The sequence below is a fragment of the Callithrix jacchus genome, chromosome 3 (genome assembly GCF_049354715.1).
Source record: "Callithrix jacchus isolate 240 chromosome 3, calJac240_pri, whole genome shotgun sequence".
NCBI classification, from domain to species: domain Eukaryota; kingdom Metazoa; phylum Chordata; class Mammalia; order Primates; family Cebidae; genus Callithrix; species Callithrix jacchus.
In genome coordinates, this window is record NC_133504.1 from 58,787,678 (window position 1) to 58,807,272 (window position 19,595).

Below are 19,595 nucleotides of genomic sequence, written 5' to 3' on the forward strand. Positions count from 1 at the left end.
TCTCAATATTTGTTTTTTAGTCATAAAATTTAATATTTTCATGTAACTATAGAATTACTTTTCCTAATTAAAAATGTTCTTGGCATTTTTATTTGTATTATCTTCCATTAACTTAAAAATCTGACATATTATAAGTATTCCTATCTGAAAGCATGACATATCTTTCTATCTGGTCAAGCTGTTTTTAAAAAGTATACAACTTATAAATGTCTTATTAATTTTATTCTTAGCTTTTAAATTTTTGGTGCTATTGTAAATGGTATGATGTCTCTCATTATTTCATGTAACTTGTTTGTATATGTAAAGCTTACTGATTTGGAAATTTATTTGTAACCATTACCTTAAAATAGTTTAATTCATTGTGGGGAGATTTTTGTTGTTGTCATTGAATGTTTTATGTTTCCCAGGTAATTAATCATAAAATAATGAGTTTTTGTGTTCCCTTTTTCATTTTTCATGCTTTTTCTTGTCTAATTTTAGCAACTAGTTAATGCATAATGTTAAATGATAGGAGGGACAATATATTTCTTTGTCTTATCTCTAACATTAAGAACTAATACTGTAATCTTCCCAAACACTAGAGGTTGCACAAAGCAGTTAATCCATATTCAACTGTATGCTATCCCAGTTCATCCCAGGTGAAAGTCTTAGTAACCACAATACAGCAGTCTGACAAGAGCTGTCCTATACTCTGCTCCTCAATGGAGCTGGGTTTGTTACTGCCATTTTGCAGGTGAGTGAGTAAACTACAGATTTTTTGTCTGCACTCTAGACTACTTTCAATTTCAACTGTCTTAATTCAGGTTCCCTAGAAAAAGACCACGAAATAAGGAAATGCTTCTATGAATACTGTTGAGGGAGGGCAGGAAGCAGAACACGGAGGGGAAAGACAAAGGTAAAATTTCAGGTAAACTCCTAGCCTGATCCTGAAGGTTGGAAAAACACCTCCGGAGGGCAAAATATACTTCAGAGTTTATCTCACTCAGGGCAAGAATGTTGTACTGTCATATTCTCAAATCAAGGAGTGATTGGTTAACATCCCTTAACATTGCGAAGGGATGTAAACTCCCGGGCATTCCTACTCTCTGCCCCATGGGAAAACTGACTCCATTAATCTAAGGGCAGTGCTCTGAGGAGAGTCGAGGTATGCCTTTCTTTCTTTCTTTCTCTTTCTTTCTTTCTTTCTTTCTTTCTTTCTTTCTTTCTTTCTTTCTTTCTTTCTTTCTTTTCTTTCTTTCTTTTTCTTTCTTTCTTTCTTTCTCTCTCTTTTTCTTTCTTTCTTTTCTCTCTCTCTCCTTCCTTCCTTCCTTCCTTCCTTCCTTCCTTCCTTCCTTCCTTCCTTCCTTCCTTCCTTCCTCCCTCCCTCCCTCTCTCCCTCCCTCCCTCCCTTTCTCTCTCCCTTCCTTCCTTCCTTCCTTCCTTCTTTCCTTCCTTCCTTCCTTCCTTCCTCCCTCCCTCCCTCTCTCCCTCCCTCCCTCCCTTTCTCTCTCCCTTCCTTCCTTCCTTCCTTCCTTCCTTCCTTCCTTCCTTCCTCTCTCTCTTTCTTTCTTTCTCTTTCTTTCCTTCCTTCCTTTCTTTTCTTTCTCTCTTTCTTGAGATGGAGTCTTGCCCTGTCACCAGATTGGAGTGCAGTGGTGGGATCTCGGCTCACTGCAAGTTCTGCCTCATGGGCTCAAGTGATTCTCCTGCCTCAAGTAGCTGGGATTACAGGCATACGCCATGACACACAGCTAATTTTTGTGTTTTTAGTAGAGTCAGGATTTCACCATGTTGGTCAGGCTGGTCTTGATCTCCTGACCTTGTGATCCACCCATCCTGGCTTCCCAAAGTGCTGGGATTACAGGTGTGAGCCACCAGCTTAGCCAGGTATGCCTTTTTAAGCAAAAACACAAGCGAAGGAACAAATAGCCAGAAATAAGAAAAGTTATATGAGAAAATCTCTATATTATATCAACTATCACCTACAGTTGATAAAGTTTTTTCTTATTGACTGAATGAGAGAAGTGTGCTGAATTTCCAACAATTGCTTATCAAACTTTCCTTGTCATTTTAGTTTATTTGCTTCCATATTTCGTGCTGTGTTCCTAGATGCATGATGTTTTATCTGCACAGTGACTCTCTTCATACATAATAGTTTTTGCCTTAAAGTTTTTTTGTTTTAACTCCATGTACTTTTTGTAAATAGAACCTCAATGCATTTAGGTTTTTAAAATAAATCATCGAAATCTAAGCCTTTTAACTGTTTTTAATCCATTTAAATTTATTAATATTATTGATATATATGTACAGATATGGTTTGTTTTACTTTATGTATTTTATTTTACTTGCCTTTACATTGTCCATTTTCTCTTTTCTTGATTACAATTTGGAATGATTGAGGTTTTCATTTTCTTTTTTTCTGGCTTGTTTCTTTTCTTTTCATTCTTTCCTTTTTCCTTCCCTATACTTTACCTCTCCCTTTCTTTTTCTCTCTCTTCTGCCCTGCCTCTCTCCCTTCCTTCCCTTTATATGATTACTCTTAAGTTACTAACATGAATAAATAGCTTTACGTAGTCTAAATGAATTATTACCTCTACCCTGCCCTCTCCAAATGCAAGGACCTTTACATTCTTACTTTAATTACTTTTTAATTTGTGTTACTGTATCTAAAATTTAGCTATACTTTCTTTCATCTTAATCGTTAGTTTTATTTTTGTTAAAGAACAGGAACATAGTTTGAAAATTCAAGTTATCCTACAAAGCTTGTAACAAGAACAGGTGTCCTTATTTTTTTAATATTACTCTCTACGCCTTCAGGATCCCCCCTTTTTTTAACTCCCAGAAGCAAACTCTCTCTCTTAACATCATTTTACTGTGTTTTGGCTTTATAGCTTTAAATACTGTGCCTATATTGTTATTTTAGAGTTCTGTTTTTGTAAGTTATGTATCAACTTTGTACTATGAAAGATGATTACTTAGCTCTCTTACTACTCCTCCCTGCCCACAATGTACTTCTTTCACTTGCAATAGAGTTATATAATAATGTTTATTATTGAGTCTGATTGGCAGACTTGATTGAGTGATTTATGAAAAACATACATTGACATAGGCTTGTCAGTTAGTGTGGCCAGGGGACAGTCAGCAGCCCCCATAAGCTGTCAATGTTCGCATTTATTTAGTACTGATTAAATGACAAAGGTCTCAAGTAAACACCATTAGAGGATAGTTAAGGTTGATAACCCTAGGGTAGAGAGCAGTCATGTGCCCAGGGATGATAAAGGTGGGCCTTAGGACCACATGAGTAAACAGTTATTTAGATAAACTCACCTACATTCCTTTGTATGTACTCCTAGCTATTAGCTCAAGGTAAGAGGATTAACCCACCTTCAGCCATAACATCTTTCCCAAGGTTTTCACAAAATCTTCCAGTCTGCCAAGAAGGTTTGCATTTTCTATTATTTCTCCCACCATTCTGACAGATCTCCTACAGTTTATATTTGGGGGAGGGGGGTTATTGATTATAACATGTAATCAATACTTACTATTTTTTACCAGATAATGGGCTAGGAATTTTGAGATGTAAAAATAAAAATGCCATTCAAGATCAGGGCGTTCACACTCTAATGATGGACAGAGAAAATTAACAGAAATTGAATCTGCAATGTAATTCATATTGTAATAGAAGTTAGTATAGTAGGTAAGAGGATGTCACATGTAGATGTTAAGGGAGTAGAATTTCAGGCAGTAGGAACAGCAATTTCAAATGCCTAAAGATTGGAGCATGCCTATCTTGTAGGAATAGCAAGCACTGAATATGCAAGGAGAGTTGCTAGTAAGAGAGAAGATTAAAGTGGAAATAAATGGTCAATTCTTGTATGTTCTCTTAAGCCAAAGTCAGCAAACTTTTCTGTAAAGAGGCAAATTGTAAACACTTTTTATTTAGCAGCCATTCAGCCTCTTATGCAGTTACTCAACGCTGCTATTGTAGTATGAAAGCAGCCATAGACTATATATAAGTGAGTGGGCATGGCTATGTTCTAGTAAAACTTTATTTATAAATCTTCCTTTCATTAGCGCATTGCACTGACCTCATAATGCCTTATCCTATTTGCAGTTAAGATATTGCTAAACTAAGAGTTGGCAAACCACACAGAAGCCAAGAAAAATTTTTATATTTTTAAGGGGCTATAACATACACATGCATGCGCACACACACGCACACACACACACACACACACACAGAGAACATGGACAGAAACAATGTGTATACTTAAAGCCTGAAATTTTTGCTACTTTGCCTTTTATAAGAAGTTTGCCAATATCTGCACTAAACTCACAAAAATGAGTTCCTCAGTGTTTCCTCTTTTTTTTACTTTCTGAAATAATTTCTCTAAGGAGGAAATTATTTATTTCATAAAAATTTGGTAGGTCTTACCTGTAAAACAGATAAAATCTAGTTTTTTGTTTTGTTTTGTTTTTTTGAGCCAAGGATATCCTGATTAACACCATGACCAGTTGTCCTTCCATTCAGTTTTTCTGTTTTTTTTTTTCTAGTGACATAATAGAATCTATTCATTTTTCAGAAATGCATCCATTTTGTTCTAAGTTTTCATATTATTTTCAGTAGAGTAGATCACTGTGCTTCATTATTATTTAAAATTTCTCTCTAGCTCTCTAAAATATTTTCTTTTTTAACCTCACATTTAATATATTTCCTAATTTTTTATTGCTCACATTTGCCAGACCTTTGCCTAAATTATTACTCTTTCTAAATAGTTAGAGTTTGCAATTGGGGATGTTTTCCATTCCCTTTTTGTTCTTAATTTTTTGATTTCTGGAATTATCTTTTTTTCTTCTTTGACTATATTCTTTTTACTTAAAATTTTCTGTTTGATATTGAGTTTATTTCCTCTTTTATTTTCTAATAAATGTATCTTGAAGCTTTAGGTTTTCCTTTAAGTTTTCTTTAATCTAGTTCAACAGATTTGAACATATGGTTTTCATTGTAATTCAGTTTTAAGTATTTTGTGACTTTTTTCTCAGGGCCTATTTTCTAATTTAAAGATAAGTTTGTAGTATGGTTTCTTTTTTTAAGATAGAGTCTTCCAGTGTCACCCAGCTTGGAGTGCAGTGGCGCTATCTCAGCTCACTACAACATCTGCCTCCCAGTCTCAAGCAATTTTCCTGCATTATCCTGCCTCTCAGCCTTATCTGGGATTACAGGCATGAGCCACCACGCCCAGCTGGTAATATGATTTTTAATTTCCAGACATACAAGATTTATCTTATTAGTTTTATAACTATAAACTTCTATTTTTTTTGCATGTTTATAGTAAGAGAGTGTGGTTTACATAATGTTAACTCTTTGGAACTTATTTTGTCTTTAATATGGATAGTTTTGTTAATGTTTTATATGTGCTTGAATATAATCTTTATTTTGTATTTGGTGGATGGGAAATTCTCTATAAAGTAATGGTCTTGAGCTTATTAATTATTCTCTCCAAATTTTCTACAGTTTTGCTTATTGGTCTGCTTGAGCAATCTGTTTTTGAAAGAATATCACAAATATTCAACTGTTATGCTTATTTTTTCATCATTGAGTTATGACACAAATACATAAAGATAAAACAATATAAATGGAGGCTGGGTGCAGTGGCTCCTGCCTTTAATTCCAGCACTTTGGGAGGCCATGGTGAGTGGATCCCTTGATGTGAAGAGTTCAAGACCATCCTGGCCAGCATGGCAAAACCTCATTTCTACTAAAAATACAAAAATTAGCTGGGCATGGTGGCACAACCCTTTAATCCCAGCTACTTGGGAGCCTGAGGCAGGAGAATCACTTGAACCCAGGAGTCAGTGAGCTGAGATTGCACCACTGCACTCCATCCTGGGCAACAGGGTGAGTAAGACTCTGTTTCAAAAAATAAATAAAATAAAATAAAATAAAATAAAATAAAATAAAATAAAATAAATGTAAAGCTCAGTGAATTGTCAAAAGTTAAAACATTCAGGTCATTACTACCCAGGTTATAAAATAGTACAATACCAGGTTTTTAGAATTGTTTTTGTTTTCCCCTCGATCACTAGAAACCTTTATCTCCAAAGATAACCAGAAGAGTTCTCAGACTATAGAATCATTTCACTTGTTTTTAAGCTTTACGTAAATTGAACCATGCTTTTTGCTTCTATCTTCTAACATTATATGAGTCATTCATATTGTTTTTAGTATCACTATTGTTCATCCTATTTTTTATTGCATTGCAGTGTTTCATTGAATAAATACAATGATACATATATCCATTGTACCGTTTATGGACATTCGGGTTATTTTCAAATGAATAAAAGTACTGGGAATGTTCTCATCCATGCTCTTTGGCATATAGATGCCCTGCATTTTTATTGGGCATATTCCCAGGAATAGGGTTTTTTGGTCAAAGGGTATGTGTCTGACTTTAAAAGATAGCACACGACAGCTTTCCATAATGGATGCACCAATTCGTGCCCCAGCACCAGCAGTATAAGAGTTCTGGTTGCTGCATGCTCTCAGGACTCCTGGTACTGTCAGTCTTTCTCATGCGAGCCACTCTCAGTGGGAACTGATGTCTTATTGTGGCTTCAGCTTTAATTGCCCCAATAACTGATACTGTTGAGCGATTTTTCACAAATGAATTGGCCACTTTATTGAGCATCTGTTCAAATTTCTTAGCCATTTTCTATTGGGTTTTCTATCGTTTTCCTATTGATTTATTCAAATTCATTATTTATTCTGGATATGAGATCTTTGCAAATTACCAATATTTTTTCCCATTTTAAGATTCACTTTATAATCGAATAATATATTTTGATAGACTAAAATTCTTAATTTTTATATATTACACTGGATTTTTCTCTTTTTTTAAATTAGGGCTTTGTGTGTCCATTTTAAGAAATCCCTGCTTACACAAAGTTTAGAAATATATTCTGCGTGTTCCTAAATCAGCACTATCCATTAGAATTATAATGTATGTGACAACTTTGAACCACAGATAAGATCTTAATTTTTGGTAGCCATAATATAAAATAAAATTGGTAAAACTAATATGAATAATAAAAATGATTAGTAACTTTTTTGTTCTTTTTCTTTAAGACTTCAAGTTTTAGTCAGATTTCAAGAGCTGATAACCACAAGTGACTAATCACTATCATATTGGGTGACCCATTTCTAGAAGGGTGCGTGATGCGCCATTCACATTTAGCTCCACCATCTTTGTGCAATTGACTTTTGTGTGTGTAATTAGGTAGCATACCTAGCAAGGAAACTAGGTAGCTTCAAGAAGCAAAGGAAGATCTTCAGGATCCCGAGCCAATCTGGGTACCTTAGGAACTAAGATAGGGCTTGATCGTACTAGGACTTTATGAATTCTTATTTCTGCATATTCTCTTATTCCATGAGGACATTTGCAACATGGCAAGGAACATGGCCACCTGTTTTTCTCAGGTCACATCTTTACAATCTCCAGCAAGAGAGGAGAAAAGCTAATTCTAATTCTGTTTAGAAATATTCCAGCTCAGGTAATATTCCAATACTCTGCAGCCAGAGCAATGGATTATTTTTGGCTGGGTCTAGATTATATGCCTATATTTATAACTGTGGCACAGAAATTGTTACCAGAAAAATGGTAGCTACCATTATACATTATGTCTATTTCTACTATGAGATGATGTGATGAAGCTGGGACTATTTCTCATGCACAGTAAGCAGGAAATAAGTATTTGCGAATAGCACAAGGATAGTCCCATAATTTGACAGCTATGCTTAAAGTAAGGCCTAGCACAGGACAAACAACACGTAGTCACTTGCTTTGAACTCATTTTTATGATACACAAGTATTTGAGGACCATACAAACTCTTAGTTTACAAGTTTAGAACTGGTGATTTTAGAGTTCATTAACATTAGAGTCAATTCAACATTTTCTTTATAAACGGCATTTTCTACGGGTTTTGGGGTGCTCAGAAGAGGTACACTGGTGTCTTTAGTAGCAATATGCAGCGTTGCAAAAATTCTGAGCAGTAGCCTCTGTCTTTCATGACAGTACAATCCTTTTGGTTTTTAGTCTAATATCAGCCATTTTTCTTGGCAATTAAAAAAAATACTGTGAGGAAGACAATGTTATTTAATATTGATATTCCTTTAGAATTCATTCAGCTTCCTAACTGAGTGAGGTCTTTGGCTCAACTTGTTAGTTCAGTTATTATAACAAAATTTAAAATTAAAGTGTGACACTGTGTTAATTAGAGAGAGAAAGTTGCTGTTCCCTGAGATTCCAAGTGTCCTACGTTTACTTCACATTTTTTCAGAGTTAATATGTTTCCCTTATTGGGAACAAAAGCCTCTCCCCCTTAGGTACATTAATCAGGAGAATTGTGTGAGTGAAAGGAGATGGAGGAGGAGGAAGAGAACTGGAAAGAAAAGAGTATCTCTTTAGCTTCCTTCTTTAGGAGTTTTAGCAAGATTGCATGAGGAAAATGACCTATTTTTGTTTTCTGAAGACATAGCAGCTGAGAAAAAAAAAACATTTGTTTTGGCTTTATAAAAACTTTAACTTGGTATAAAGTTAAAGCCAAGTTGGTATAGCTGAAGCCAATTATATAGAATTTAGATAGATGATTGAAATAGGAATAAAATGTAGCCTCAATTATTTGGCCAGAAAAGCACTGAGGTAGTGTAATTTTCTCAGGTGCCAACATAACAGAAAATGGTTCTGACCTTTTCCATGCTGCTTTCCTAATGGCTATTTCTTATTTCTCTCTTTGATCATCCTGACAGTACTTGACTCCCTTCTTCCCTTCAGACCCCTCTCCATGCCAGCCTCTCACACACAGGCTTTTTGTTTTTTTTGTTCAAAGGTTCAGAAGCATATTTAATGGTGTGTATAAAGGTAGCTGCAGGGTAATGATAACATTCAATGCTTCTCTCTGAATCCAAACCACATATAACTATAGCCAAAAATGATATCTAGGATTTCTTTTCTCTTAGTATTTGTTTTTTCTTGGCACTTGGTTGAGAAAGTTAGAAGGGTTTAAAAATGTTTTGTCTTTTTGACTATTGCAAAGTAAATATCTTAATCTTAGCTTACATTTTTAATGTATTTGACATATATCATCATAATATAACAATAGTTTATGTCATGTAGAAAACAGTCATACATAATATCATTACTTTCTGTAATTACTATTCTGTGTTTTCCTTTACAGGCTTTTGCTATGTGCGTATTTTTATATAATTGTCATTATGTAATTTTGAACTTAGAATCTTTGTTGATAATTCAAAGGAACAACATGACAACGAAGAATATGTATCTTTCACTTAGTTCAAAAAAATCACCTAGTGCTGATAAGAATCAGAAAAAGACGATTTTCCTGAGTCATGGTGAATTTTATATTTGTCACACTCAGATGGTGATTTTAAATGCTGTTTTATTATTAGTTGTAAGAATAATTTTGTCTTTTAATGTTGAGAAAGGCTTACAGTTGCATGTATGTGACTGCAGCTATAAAGTGTAGAATCTTTTTAGTTTTGTAAATATTAGATTTGACTGTATTGCCTTAAAAGACACTCGAAATAAAAATAAGCATTACACAAATTATGAAATTCAAACTGTTTGTTATAAACAGTGCCGCTTTAGGATACTTTCTATTCACAAAACAGTCATGTGTAAAATGTTTTTATACATGCATTAAAAAAAAGAAACTCCTTAAAATGAAGTAACTATTTCCTGTTTCAGTTTTGATTTTCTTTTCGTTGAAGAGCTTTTGTTGCTCACTAAGAGTTGCTTTAAATCTCTGGGAAGATCTGTTCCGAATTTACTACTTCTGGATTGGCTAAAATCTCTTTAAAGTGTGTGCTTTGTTCTCTAAAAGGCTTAGGTCAGTTGAGCAACAAGCTGCTCCTGTTTTCGTATTTTTTTTTTTTTTTTTTAGAAAAAAGGCTGAGTAATGCTGGAGCTTTCTCGTGTGGCTGATGCAAACCTGGAGAATTTGCATCATCATTTAGCTGTAGTAAGTTGGTGTGACAGGCAGGCGCTTAAATACAAGCCCATGAGGAAGCTGAGCTGGTTTGTAATGATAGGGCGGCAGCAGGAGCAGCAGCAGCAGCAGCAGCAGAGTGGTAGAACGAGGAGGTGGAGAACTGAGAGCACGATGCGTACACAGGTGTTTCTGAGTAGTAATTAGATCGCTGTGAAGGACAAAGCACACCTTTGAGTTGTTACCTGTGAACGAAGTAGCTCTGAGAGAGACAGTCTGAAAGCAAAGAGGAAGACATCAATCAGTAACACCAAGAGACACCAAAGTTGAAAGTTTTGTTTTCTTTCCCTCTGGTTTATTTCAACCCTGTGTGTCCCTACTATGGTCAGAAAGCCTGTTGTGTCCACCATCTCCAAAGGAAGTTACCTGCAGGGAAATGTTAACGGGAGGCTGCCTTCCCTGGGCAACAAGGAGCCACCTGGGAAGGAGAAAGTGCAGCTGAAGAGGAAAGTCACTTTACTGAGGGGAATCTCCATTATCATTGGCACCATCATTGGAGCAGGAATCTTCATTTCTCCTAAGGGCGTGCTGGAGAACACAGGCAGCGTGGGCATGTCTCTGACCATCTGGACAGTGTGTGGGGTCCTGTCACTGTTTGGTGAGTGCGACTTTTTCTCTGGGGGGGGCGTGGCTGTGGGGTTGGGAAGCTTGCTTTCTGGGAAAGCAAATGGTCATTTTGGAGGAGTGAATGGATGGCAAAGGCCACACCACATTTTTAAAATTTTTGTTCAGGTACATGAACTACCCAGACGCAACATCCACTGTTGGTGTGATCTGGAACTCCTCAAATTGCTTCCTACAGGCTGTACTTTCTTTTCCTAATACAGGCTATTTTCTGACTTTTACCCGTGGTGATGCAAGCAAAGGCTAACTTTTATGACCCAGTAAAAAACACGCACAGTTTCTGTGCAGGGCAGTTGTGCTTAGTTTGGGGCATTCTGGCAGCTGGCATGCTGAGTGAGACACCTATGGAGTGGAACCTGGCATGGGCTATTTAGACATAGAACAGAGTGTTCAGCAGAAGTCTTACTGACATTTTAATAGCAAAACAAATGGGTGACAGTCTTTTTAAGAATATTTTGTAAGTTCATGTGCTTGTCAGATCTTAATATTCTTTCAAAAGTCCTTGACCTGGAGAGATTATGATGGCGCATAACTCAATCCCTATCATAAAGGGGCATATTGCAATGGCCTGAGCATATTTCAAATTATTTTTCAACCTTTCATCACTCCTCACCACCCATACACTTTTGCAATACAGGTTTTAAAAAGCTGGGTGTTAGTTTGCTGTGCTTGCCCAGATCTGTTATTTTCATCTATATTTCGCTTGCTCTCCAGAGACACAGATAATTTGTCCACCTGTTCAATGAATTAATCTGAAGGGAACTAGTAGAAGTATAATTACTAATTTTTCTTCAAAATTTATGTCTCATCTATTAATTTGAGAATTAACAGTAAAGAGGTAAATAAATGGCCCTTATGAGATAGACAAATTACTAGAAAGCTACCTGAGTTTGTTGTAAAGATGATAAAAACTGGCTAATTGTCAAAAAAATATTAAATTTGATTTATGCTATAAGGATGTATTTACTCTTCTTGGGAAAGATTCTACACTTAAAAGTTGCTTTGTTTTGACTCTGGGACTAAGTCTAACTAACAAGTACTAACGCTAACTAGGACTAACACGTACTAACTCTTGATACTATGTGTACCAATCCATTTATTCTTTCTATTCAGGCCCTGTGATATTTTAAATCATTGGTTTGACACTTATCTAGAGAACTCAAATTCCATTTTTTTTTTCTTCTGAGATGGGGTCTCGCTCTGTCGCCCAGGCTGGAGTGCAGTGGCGCAATCTCAGCTCACTGCAACCTCTGCCTTCTGGGTTCAAGCGATTCTCCTGCCTCAGCCTCCTGAGTAGCTGGGATTACAGGCATGTACCACCACACCGGACTAACTTTTTGAATTTTAGAAGAGACAGGATTTCACTATGGTCCTGATCACCTGACCTCGTGATCCACCTGCCTTTGCCTCCCAAAGTGCTGGGATTACAGGCATGAGCCATTGTGCCTGGCTCTCAAATTCCACTTTTAGGAAGAAGTTATTTTAAATAACACTTGTTAAAACAAGGTCATAGTATAGAAAGATTTATAGAGGAATTATTTTGTGTTTTTAAGAAAGAGTTTGTGAGTCATATTTATATGACTAAGTTGTGTTTTATTAAATATTAAGTAACAATTGTGTGCCAGTATTATTTCTCAGTATTACTTTCCATTCTTATGAAATAATTTGGAGTAATATGGTATGAAAAACTCTAATAGTACCCTTAGCCACTATTAATATTAAAATAGCTCTGGTGTATGCATTTATGGATAAGGGGAAACCTAATTGTTGATCATCTTAAATGACTTTGTGCACCCTTAGCCTTTAAATCTTCCTAGAGCACTTTATATATTCAGAATAAATCAACAGCTAATCAGAAGAACCACAACCAGTTTACCAGACTTTGCATACTTATGTGCATGCAGCTTCTACTATGTGATTCACTTTTTGCACATAATAAAGGATTACTCAGATGTAATAAAATAGATTACTATGAGTATTGAACTAGATAAAGTGATGGTGACTTGCGCTATGAAAATATGTGTATGCATATTATATATCATCTTAAAAAGCTCAAAAGAACATAAAAAAGAGGAAACAGCTAAGGAGACTAGCTAAGATTACACTTAAGTTGGTATTTTTTTGATTAGTAATTGCAGGGAGTGTGCTATTGTATTAATCTACTTATCTATATTTACACTGCATTTGTCACGTAAGTTACCAGAAGCTTTTGGACGGGAGTGCCTCCCTAACAGCAGGCAAAGCAAAATGTAAAGAAAATATAATCCTTCTTTTTGAAAAGATTCTAGAACTCTGGGAACAAGTGTAAAGAATCTGTATATTTGGTTATATATAAATATATAATATATTATATAATTAAATAAATAAATATATTTGTGTGCATATTTTTAAGTGAAGGGTCAATATATGGATTTTTACATCTTGTTTTGACCTTTTTCCATCTGGGCAAAATGGTTATGAAGCTTGAGACCTTTAAATGAAAATCATTCCCCCAGAACCCAGTTTAAACCTAAGGCAACCATCCTGGAGTTTTAGCAAAGCATACAGAGGTCTAGGTATTGATTCTCTGACAATAAATTCTGAGGTACTTAAGACTCCTTCCAATAACATTTTATATTGGATCCTTTTCTGGACAGCCTACCAACATGGCGAATGTTTCCCCATGGAGAGTGAGTTGCAACTAATTACGAGTAGTTATAGATGGAGGAAATATATCAGTGTTCCCCAGATATCAGTCTGCAGACTAGTTACTTTAGAATTAATTTGTGCAAATTTTAAAATGACAGAGATTCTTGAATTTCTCTGGTAGAAAATCTATACTGTCTTGATTACAGTCTGTTTTTCATTTGAGTGTTTTTGAATTAAAAATTATTCCCAGATGAGGCCTGGTGGCTCATGCATTTTATCTCAGTATTTTGGGAGGCTAAGGCAGACAGAACCCTTGAGCCCAGAAGTTCCAGACAAGCCTGGGCAACATGGTGAAACCCTGTCTCTACAAAAAATACCAAAAAATTTAGCTGAGCACAGGCCTGTGGTCCCAACTACTTGGGAGGCTGAGGTGGAAGGATTGCTTGAGTTCGGGAGGTGGAGGCTGCAGTGAGGCAAGATTGCACCACTGCACTCCAGCCTAGGTGCCAGAATGATACCCTATCTCAAAAAGTCACAAAAAGTTACGCCAAGGTGACTTAGTTGTCATGAGAAGTTTAGAAATCAGATATAAAATAGGTGACACAAAGATTTCACTGAATATCCAAATTATATTTATATTGGACTGTTCTGTCAGTAATACTTTTCTACACTTCTATTTTCAGAAGTAGCTTGAGCAAAAATTGTGTTCTTACATTTGAGCACTTGACAGTACAGAGAGAACTTTTCACATAATGACAAGATATACTTTTTATTTTCTTTTTAATTACTCAAATTAATAAAGTATAGCTATATTTCATGTGGTACTTCCCATGTGTCAGCCCATGTACTGTCTCTGGTACCCACTGCCACATTTATGCATGCAACTAACTCCCTTATGAGGTAGAAATTGCGATCTCTATTTTACGGAGAGTGAAACTGAGGTTTTGAGGGGTTGCATATTTGTCTAATTTTATGTGAGTTGTATTGTTATATGTTAAAAATTTAGCTTATAGTTAATTTGATCTAATATACACAAATATAAATTATTGCACCTCATTTTAAAAAGTATATTCTGGCCGGGAGTGGAAGCTTATGCCTGTAATCCCAGCACTTTGGGAGTCCAAGGTGGGCAGGCCTAGTCAACGTGGTGAAACCCCATCTTTACTAAAAATATGAAAATTACCCAGGTGTGATGGCAGGCACCTGTAATCCCAGCTACTCGGGAGGCCGAGGCAGGAGAATCACTTGAACCTAGGAGGCGGAGGTTTCAGTGAGAGGAGATTGCCACTGCACTCCAGCCTGGGTGATGAGAAACTCTATCTAAAAAAAAAAAAAATGTATATTATTCCAACCATTTAGAATGTACACTTCAAAAAACATCCAAGATAGCCTTTTATAGAAACAGACTATGTCAGAATTCATTATGTTGACAAAATATATCCTACAGATTAAATGAAATCTTGCAAGACGTAGAGTCCCTAGTTTTCTAAAGAGTGGATACATTGGGAGGCCGAGGAGGATAAATCATGAGGTCAAAAGATTGAGATGATCCTAGCCAACATGGTGAAACTCTGTCTCTACTAAAAATACAAAAATGAGCTGGGCGTGGTGGTGCTCCCCTTTAGTCCCAGCTACTTGGAAGGCTGAGGCAGGAAAATAGCTTGAACCCATGAAGCAGAGGTTGCAGTGAGCCGAGATTGTGCCACTACACTCCAGCCTGGTGACACAGTAAGATGCCGTGACAAAAAAAAAGAGTGGATACAGCTTGTTTATTTTTATTTGCCACAGAACATACTTACTAAAAGGGTTCTCAAAAAAAAAAAAAAAAAAAACTTAAAAAAATTAAAAGCTAACTCAAACATTTGGACTAATGCCTTGTCTTGGTGTAAGGTATGTTATTCTAAAAATAGGTCAATACTATTGGCATTTCTTTTCTCTTTTTGCCCCGTTTCTAGGTTTTAAGCTCAAAATTCTGGAACACATGATATTGTAGACATGTGTCTTTACCATTTCAAGTAAAATTACAGTGTTCAGATAGAATAAACGGTGGGTCTTAGCAATTAGATGACTGTTATTTGTCTTGAATAAGGAGGCCATTCAGAATAAAGCAGGTAGTTACATCTTAGGCAACATAAACATTATTGTATCAATTCTAATGCTAGGCCTCTTGAAAATGTATTAAATTGGTACCGTTTTGTGACAAATATTTCACAGGAGCCTTGTCTTATGCTGAATTGGGAACAAGTATAAAGAAATCCGGAGGTCATTACACATATATTTTGGAAGTCTTTGGTCCATTACCAGCTTTTGTACGAGTCTGGGTGGAACTGCTCGTAATACGGTAAGAGCATAGTAGAAATAATTAAGAAAAAATAAACCAATTAATTCTTATGAATCACATTGATTATTTTTAACTGGTCAGAAATATGAATGTCGTGTGACTGTGTGATAAGCATATTTACCTGAGGATATAAAGCCTGTGATAAAATACCTTTCTGGATTAAGATATTTGTAATGCAATTTTGTCACTGTCAAGCAAGCAGTTCGCCAAACTTCTAAAAGTATTTACCTTTCTTTAACCCTCAGCTATTCTGTTTGACACTTCTAGGAGAAAGATTGTTACTTGAAAGGATCTGAACATGAAAGTTCACCTGGATACCTTTTGACTGACTAGACAAAATTAAATATTACACTAGGAATTAGAGTTTTTTCTTATTGTAGATTACACCATTATGTCATTTAACTTTAGTCATTGTGATGAAGACACTTCTGTGCCTAACAACTTAGTAAGTCTTATATTTCATAAAAAACCGAGTTTGCATGACAGAGTCAAGTGACTCATTTCCTCACATTAAACAAATCAGGAACTATAGTGGCAAAGGTCTTTTTTGATTTTGTTGTTGTAAGAATGTGTTCACATTCCTGATTGTCTTGGTTTAAAATCAAACTGAATAGTGCTAAGTCACTCTGAATATCTAGTTTCCTTCAACTTTGTGGGAAGCTTTTGATGTCATATGAGCATTTCAGAGTATCATAGTTTCTTAAGGGTAACTACTGGGATAAAATGTGACATGCCCATTCTGATTACAGAATTTAATGGCTATTACTGGGGAAATCTGCTCATATTAAACATATATGATTGAGAGCTCATGTGAGCTTTTATGGCTAAGTGGCAAATACTGTGCTAATAAGAATTGACTTAACACTAATTATGACTTTTAAGATGTTAGAAGCCTTTTTTTAAATTTACATAAAAAGACCTTCAAAGTAGTGTCATGTATCGTATCAGAATACTTCATGAAGTCTGTTTTCATTTTAAACAATTCTGCATTACTCAAAATTGTTATAATCAAATAATAATAAAGAAGTATTTTCTTTCCTTTCCTAAAATCCCTGTATGGGGAATGTACTTTCTGCTCTTTTTGATTATCTTAATTTTACCTGCTTTTCAAAGGTCATCTTAAATCCTACCTTTCCCACAATTAATTTCCTGTTTATTCTAATTTATGTTATTTCTTTCATCTCTGAAGTCTTCTGGAAAATGCAGTCTCTGCTTCTCATTTGACATTAAACATGATATTTTCTATCCTTCCTTAATATTTTAGGTGTCTACATCTTGTTTCCCTGTTAAAACTGCCAACATTTCAAGTACATAGAGATAAGATCTTTTTGTAACCCTTATACTACTTAATTCAGTGCTCAATTTTAGTTAGGTATTAAATTATTTTTGAATGAGTAATTGAAAGTTTAGCATTAGCATATATTGAGTATGACATACTCAACATTCAAATGCATGTAGTACTTATTTAGACTGCTGGCCTGCCAGGCTGCTGGGCTTTGGAGCTTGATGTAGTTGTACTTGACTCCATCTTCAGTCATGTACTAGTAGTGTAACTTTGGCTTATTACTTGATGTTATAATGAGCATGATCAATCCATGTAAATATAGCTTATATCTTGCAGTAGCAAAGGCAAAATATTCATATATTCATTTATTTGTTCCACAAACTGCTACGGAATGGTAAATGGCAAGAAAAAGATATCTAAAGTGAAATCAGCCATGATTTCTGCTCCCAGGTAGTTGATAATCAAATGTTAAAACTGCTTGTGTGTGTGTGTGTGTGTGTGTGTTGAAAGAGGAAAGTACCTATGTATTCTAGAAGCTTTTAAAATATGTTCATATATCTCTTTGTCATAACATACTCATATTGCTTAGTTGGCCTTTTAAATAGGCAGAGTAACCAATGACATGAAGAGGCACAAGATAGCTAAGTATTTAAACACCTCTTTTTTTACTAATACCCATAGTTCTTAAGTTCTTCCCATTAAAATTATACCTGTAGATTAAGTCAGTATTGCTAAAAATCATCAGTAAAACATAGATTTCAACGAGAGAAATACCACCTCTCAGTACATAGCAGGGGTCATTAAATCAAATTTGTGTATTCACTGTATATTCAGTATATATTGGGTTTCTGCTATGTGATAGACACTGGAGGTAAAATTGTGACAAAGATAGATACAATTTTTTACCCCTAGAGCTCAGAGTCAAGTGGGAGGAAATCATTATCAATCAACAAATCACATAGGTAAATATAAAATTGCTACAGTGATAAGCAATGTGAAAGACAGGCTAAGGGCTTCAGCAAGAATATGGTCCAAGAGATCTGGCCCAGTCAGAGGTTGGAGAGGCTTCCCCTGGCAAAGGAAAATTGAATCAAGATCTTGGGTATAAAACATAGTCCATCAGTTGCAGAGGCTGCAGGCAGAGAAGATTCATATCATTCTAGTGGGAGGAAACTAACTGAAGAGGTACAGAGGAAGAGCTTAGACCAGATGGAGACTTGAATGCAATGGGAAGGATTTTTCCATATCCTGACCATATTTTGAAAGTGCTAAAATGGCATAATCAGATTTTTTTTTTTTTTTTTTTTTGAGACGGAGTTTCGCTCTTGTTACCCAGGCTGGAGTGCAATGGCGCGATCTCGGCTCACTGCAACCTCCGCCTCCTGGGTTCAGGCAATTCTCCTGCCTCAGCCTCCTGAGTAGCTGGGATTACAGGCAGGCGCCACCATGCCCAGCTAATTTTTTGTATTTTTAGTAGAGACGGGTTTCACCATGTTGACCAGGATGGTCTCGATCTCTTGACATCGTGATCCACCCGCCTCGGCCTCCCAAAGTGCTGGGATTACAGGCATGAGCCACCGCACCCGGCCCCAGATTTTAAATTATACATGAAAAATCGTATAAATGAAGGAAAATAGTATTTTGTTTGGGGGAAGATGGAAGGGAGTCTGGGAAAAGAAGATAATCGAAAACCTTATTCTGCTCTCCAGTATCAGCTGGCTGAAGTTGGGAACATACATTGGTGGTTGGTTTTCTGATAATCTATGGATCTAGCATGAGTGTTGTATAACCACAAGAAGAAAGAGAAGCTAAAAAGGGAGTTTGGCATAAGAAATTAGATAATTGCACAGACTTGCATAGGCCTACCTCTGTCTAGATCTCATGTAATAAACCAGATTTTTAAGGAAAAGTCAAATACAGGAGAGCAGGGGAAAAGTTGAGAGTACTTGCTCTTGTTCCCAAGAATAAATGAAGTTTAAAAACTAGCCACCGATGTTACAGGAAACATTTCATTTGGAAGGTCTGTGGCAACCTAATCAAGTATAGGTTCTGAAAATTACAGACTTTCATATTTAACCATGTTCCATATGCTAAATACACTCAAGGTAGAAAAAAATTAATGAAAATGCTATTTTTCCCCTGTGGCTAACCTAAATATATACATTGTTTTTAGCCCTGCAGCTACTGCTGTGATATCCCTGGCGTTTGGACGCTACATTCTGGAACCATTTTTTATTCAATGTGAAATCCCTGCACTTGCAATCAAGCTCATTACAGCTGTGGGCATAAGTGAGTATTACGGCTATAAATGTAAAAAAGGAAAGAATAACACAAAAATGATTGAAGACAAAGTTTCTCTAGATGTTTTGCGTTATGGGATTGCTTCTCACATCATGTTCTTTTTGCTTACAGTTCCAAATCTGTGCTGGAAAATAAAGAAACTGGTTTGGAGTGGCATCCAATATTGTATTCCATGCTAGTTGTGTATTTGGTCAATAGATACCAAATGGCTAATCTTTTTAAATAGTAAAAATTACCTTATTAGTAAAATATTAAGTCGATTATATATGAATAAGACTTTTAAAGATGAACCCCAATTATTTTATAGATTATTTGAATTGGAAACTAACTATATATTGAATTATATCTCATGTAATAATGGAGTTACATTT

At 35.7% G+C, this 19,595-nt stretch overlaps 1 protein-coding gene across 1 annotated transcript in view; it reads left to right on the forward strand.

Moving 5' to 3' along the window:
- Window positions 1-10,073: 10,073 nt before the first annotated feature.
- SLC7A11 (solute carrier family 7 member 11) overlaps window positions 10,074-19,595 on the forward strand; it is a 76,816-nt gene continuing 67,294 nt past the window's right edge. Inside the window, exons 1-3 of the mRNA XM_002745351.7 lie at window positions 10,074-10,643; window positions 15,512-15,638; window positions 19,097-19,212. Of these exons, the coding sequence (XP_002745397.1) occupies window positions 10,367-10,643; window positions 15,512-15,638; window positions 19,097-19,212 (520 nt within the window). The 5' untranslated portion in view covers window positions 10,074-10,366. The remainder of the gene's footprint in view (window positions 10,644-15,511; window positions 15,639-19,096; window positions 19,213-19,595) is intronic.